The sequence below is a fragment of the Penaeus vannamei genome, unplaced genomic scaffold (assembly GCF_042767895.1).
Source record: "Penaeus vannamei isolate JL-2024 unplaced genomic scaffold, ASM4276789v1 unanchor122, whole genome shotgun sequence".
In the NCBI taxonomy this organism is placed as follows: Eukaryota; Metazoa; Arthropoda; class Malacostraca; order Decapoda; family Penaeidae; genus Penaeus; species Penaeus vannamei.
The window spans coordinates 20,001-25,000 of record NW_027213126.1 but is presented as its reverse complement, the minus strand read 5'-3'; the positions used below and the strand labels follow the sequence as shown (position 1 = coordinate 25,000).

The window sequence follows — 5,000 nt, the reverse complement described above, 5'->3', positions numbered from 1 at the left end:
AAAATCTGCTCTTTAGATATCGGAATGTTGTGTTTTGGATTCTGGTCTTTCAGAGGTATCGTTGTATCACACATACACACAAATACACACACATACACACACACACAAACATCCACGTACAAACTCAAACAGGCACGTACAAACACACACGCGCACAAACACACACACATATACACACGCACACACACACACACACACACACACACACACACACACACACACACACACACACACACACACACACACACACACACACACACACACAAAGACATACACACGTACAAACACACACACACACACACAAATACACACACACACACACACAAACACACACAAAACATATACACGCGTACAAACACACACATAAAAAAAAAAAAATCGCACACACACATACATATACACAGACGGTAATAATGATGATGATGATTATAATGATAGTGATAACATTAATGCTAATGTTAATAGTAATGATGAAAAATAATGAAAATAATTATGATAATGATAGCAACAACACTGATGACAATAATGATGATGATATTGATAACCAAAATGCTAATGATAGTGATCGAAATGATGATAATAGTTATGATAATAATAATGACAATAATAACATTAATGATGATAATGGTAACAGTAATGATGATAACAATGATAATCCCATAATGATAATGATAATGATAATAACAGTATTGATAAGTAAAACAATTATGATAGCATTAAATAACAATAATGATCATGAAAATGATGATAATAATTGTAATAATGAGGATAGTAACAATGGTAACAATGGTCATAATAATGATTATGAAAATAATAATAATGGTCATGATAATGAGAATGAAAGTAATAATACTGATAATGATAGTAGTAATGATAAGGATAATACTAATAGTGATAATTATGATGATAATATAATGATGACTATTACAATGATAATAATAATAACAATGATAATGCTAATGAATATATTGGTGACTATAACAACAATACCAATTATAATATTGATAAAGAAAATTATAATAATTGATAAGAATAATAACAGAAAAAATAGCCCGTAATAGACAAATTTCATTATTATCAAATTAATCGACAAATCAGAAACGATACTACCCCCCCTCCCCTCACGCCTCTGGCCTCATAGTGAATTAGTGAAATTTTCCCTTCGCCCAGCTGGCGTAGAGCCGTAGAGCCGTAGAGTCGTAGAGCCTTGGATCTATAGAGCCTTTGAGCTTCGATTTTCCCAGCCGTAGAGTCACAGAGTCTTCGAGTGTTAGAGCCTTCGAACTTTGGAGTCTTTGATCCATAGAGCCTTCGATCCTTCTGTCCTTCGATTCATAGAGCCTTCTATTCTTCTGTCCTTCGATTCATAGAGCCTTCTATTCTTCTGTCCTTCGATTCATAGAGCCTTCTATTCTTCTGTCCTTCGATTCATAGAGCCTTCTATTCTTCTGTCCTTCGATTCATAGAGCCTTCTATTCTTCTATCCTTCGATTCATAGAGCCTTCTATTCTTCTGTCCTTCGATTCATAGAGCCTTCTATTCTTCTGTCCTTCGATTCATAGAGCCTTCTATTCTTCTGTCCTTCGATTCATAGAGCCTTCTATCCTCCTATCCCTCGATCCTTCAATCCTCCTATCCTTCTATCCTCCGACCCTTCTATCCCTCGATCCTTCTATCCTCCGATCCCTCTATTCTCCGATCCTCCTATCCCTCGATCCTTCTATCCTCCGATCCGCAGAGCCGCGTCCAACGACCACACGGAAACCCTCCCGCCCTTGATCAATGCCTCGGTCGCCTTCGTCACGACCCGACGTTCTCTGCCTCCTGCTGGGGTTCCTCCTGCTGGGGGTTCCTCCTGCTGGGGGTTCCTCCTGCTGGGGGCTCCTCCTGCTGGGGGCTCCTCCTGCTGGGGGCTCCTCCTGCTGGGGGTTCCTCCTGCTGGGGGTTCCTCCTGCTGGGGGCTCCTCCTGCTGGGGGTTCCTCCTGCTGGGGGTTCCTCCTGCTGGGGGCTCCTCCTGCTGGGGGCTCCTTCTGCTGGGGGCTCCTCCTGCTGGGGGCTCCTCCTGCTGGGGGCTCCTCCTGCGGTGGTCCTGCTGGGGGCTCCTCCTGCTGGGGGGTTTCTCCTGCTAGGGGTCCTGCTGGGGGGGTCCTCCTGCTGGGGTGTTCCTCCTGCTGGGGGTCCTGCTGGGGGCTCCTCCTGCTGGGGGTCCTGCTGGGGGTCCTGCTGGGGCTCCTGCTGGGGGCTCTTCCTGCTGGGGACTCCTCCTGCTGGGGAGTTCCTCCTGCTGGGGGGTTCCTCCTGCTGGGGGGTTCCTCCTGCTGGGGGGTTCCTCCTGCTGGGGGGTTCCTCCTGCTGGGGGGTTCCTCCTGCTGGGGGGTTCCTCCTGCTGGGGGGTTCCTCCTGCTGGGGGGTTCCTCCTGCTTGGGGTTCCTCCTGCTCCAGCCACTGCTTCTGCTCTCCCGCTGCGCCCCCGGAAGTGGTGCTCGCCCTTCCGTGGCTGTGTTCTGGATTGTGCTCTTTCGTGTGTCTTTTTTGCTGTCGTTTGTGGTTGTTTCCAAGCGTCTGGTGTGTCTTTTTTGCTGTTGTTTGTGGTTGTTTCCAAGCGTCTGGTGTGTCTTTTTTGTTGTCGTTTGTGGTTGTTTCCAAGCGTCTGGTGTGTCTTTTTTGCTGTTGTTTGTGGTTGTTTCCAAGCGTCTGGTGTGTCTTTTTTGCTTTTGTTTGTGGTTGTTTCCAAGCGTCTGGTGTGTCTTTTTTGTTGTCGTTTGTGGTTGTTTCCAAGCGTCTGGTGTGTCTTTTTTGCTGTTGTTTGTGGTTGTTTCCAAGCGTCTGGTGTGTCTTTTTTGCTGTCGTTTGTGGTTGTTTCCAAGCGTCTGGTGTGTCTTTTTTGTTGTCGTTTGTGGTTGTTTCCAAGCGTCTGGTGTGTCTTTTTTGCTGTCGTTTGTGGTTGTTTCCAAGCGTCTGGTGTGTCTTTTTTGTTGTTGTTTGTTATTGTTTCCAAGCGTCTGGTGTGTCTTTCTTGCTTTTGTTTGTGGTTGTTTCCAAGCGTCTGGTGTGTCTTTTTTGCTGTTGTTTGTGGTTGTTTCCAAGCGTCTGGTGTGTCTTTTTTGTTGTCGTTTGTGGTTGTTTCCAAGCGTCTGGTGTGTCTTTTTTGCTGTTGTTTGTGGTTGTTTCCAAGCGTCTGGTGTGTCTTTTTTGCTTTTGTTTGTGGTTGTTTCCAAGCGTCTGGTGTGTCTTTTTTGTTGTCGTTTGTGGTTGTTTCCAAGCGTCTGGTGTGTTTTTTTTGCTGTTGTTTGTGGTTGTTTCCAAGCGTCTGGTGTGTCTTTTTTGCTGTCGTTTGTGGTTGTTTCCAAGCGTCTGGTGTGTCTTTTTTGTTGTCGTTTGTGGTTGTTTCCAAGCGTCTGGAGTGTCGTTTTTGCTGTCGTTTGTGGTTGTTTCCAAGCGTCTGGTGTGTCTTTTTTGTTGTTGTTTGTTGTTGTTTCCAAGCGTCTGGTGTGTCTTTTTTGCTTTTGTTTGTGGTTGTTTCCAAGCGGCTGGTGTGACGTTATTGCTTTTGTTTGTGGATGTTGCCAAGCGTGTGGTGTGTCTTTTTTGTTGTCGTTTGTGGTTGTTTCCAAGCGTCTGGTGTGTCTTTTTGCTGTTGTTTGTGGTTGTTTCCAAGCGTCTGTGTGTCTTTTTGCTTTTGTTTGTGGTTGTTTCCAAGCGTCTGGTGTGTCTTTTTTGTTGTCGTTTGTGGTTGTTTCCAAGCGTCTGGTGTGTCTTTTTTGCTGTCGTTTGTGGTTGTTTCCAAGCGTCTGGTGTGTCTTTTTTGTTGTCGTTTGTGGTTGTTTCCAAGCGTCTCGTGTGTCTTTTTTGCTGTCGTTTGTGGTTGTTTCCAAGCGTCTGGTGTGTCTTTTTTGCTGTCGTTTGTGGTTGTTTCCAAGCGTCTGGTGTGTCTTTTTTGCTGTCGTTTGTGGTTGTTTCCAAGCGTCTGGTGTGTCTTTTTTGTTGTCGTTTGTGGTTGTTTCCAAGCGTCTGGTGTGTCTTTTTTGCTGTCGTTTGTGGTTGTTTCCAAGGGTCTGGTGTGTCTTTTTTGCTGTCGTTTGTGGTTGTTCCAAGCGTCTGGTGTGTCTTTTTTGCTTTTGTTTGTGGTTGTTTCCAAGCGTCTGCTGTGTCTTTTTTGTTGTCGTTTGTGGTTGTTTCCAAGCGTCTGGTGTGTCTTTTTTGCTGTTGTTTGTGGTTGTTTCCAAGCGTCTGGTGTGTCTTTTTTGCTGTTGTTTGTGGATGTTTCCAAGCGTCTGGTGTGTCTTTTTTGCTTTTGTTTGTGGTTGTTTCCAAGCGTCTGGTGTGTCTTTTTTGTTGTCGTTTGTGGTTGTTTCCAAGCGTCTGGTGTGTCTTTTTTGCTGTCGTTTGTGGTTGTTTCCAAGCGTCTGGTGTGTCTTTTTTGCTGTCGTTTGTGGTTGTTTCCAAGCGTCTGGTGTGTCTTTTTTGCTTTTGTTTGTGGTTGTTTCCAAGCGTCTGGTGTGTCTTTTTTGTTGTCGTTTGTGGTTGTTTCCAAGCGTCTGGTGTGTCTTTTTTGTTGTTGTTTGTGGTTGTTTCCAAGCGTCTGGTGTGTCTTTTTTGTTGTTGTTTGTGGTTGTTTCCAAGCGTCTGGTGTGTCTTTTTTGTTGTCGTTTGTGGTTGTTTCCAAGCGTCTGGTGTGTCTTTTTTGCTGTCGTTTGTGGTTGTTTCCAAGCGTATGGTGTGTCTTTTTTGTTGCTGTTTGTGGTTGTTTCCAAGCGTCTGGTGTGTCTTTTTTGCTGTCGTTTGTGGTTGTTTCCAAGCGTCTGGTGTGTCTTTTTTGCTGTTGTTTGTGATTGTTTCCAAGCGTCTGGTGTGTCTTTTTTGTTGCTGTTTGTGGTTGTTTCCAAGCGTCTGGTGTGTCTTTCTTGCTGTTGTTTGAGGTTGTTTCCAAGCGTCTGGTGTGTCTTTTTTGCTGTTGTTTGTGGTTGTTTCCAAGCGTCTGGTGTGTCTTTTTTGCTGT

At 44.7% G+C, this 5,000-nt stretch overlaps 1 protein-coding gene across 1 annotated transcript in view; it reads right to left on the bottom strand.

Annotated features, from left to right (window-relative positions):
• Positions 1 to 1,720: 1,720 nt before the first annotated feature.
• The window catches only part of LOC113816497 (proline-rich protein HaeIII subfamily 1-like), a 12,246-nt gene continuing 8,966 nt past the window's right edge, over positions 1,721 to 5,000 (bottom strand). Inside the window, exon 2 of the mRNA XM_070119382.1 lies at positions 1,721 to 2,580. Coding sequence (XP_069975483.1) covers positions 1,721 to 2,580 — 860 coding nt within the window. The remainder of the gene's footprint in view (positions 2,581 to 5,000) is intronic.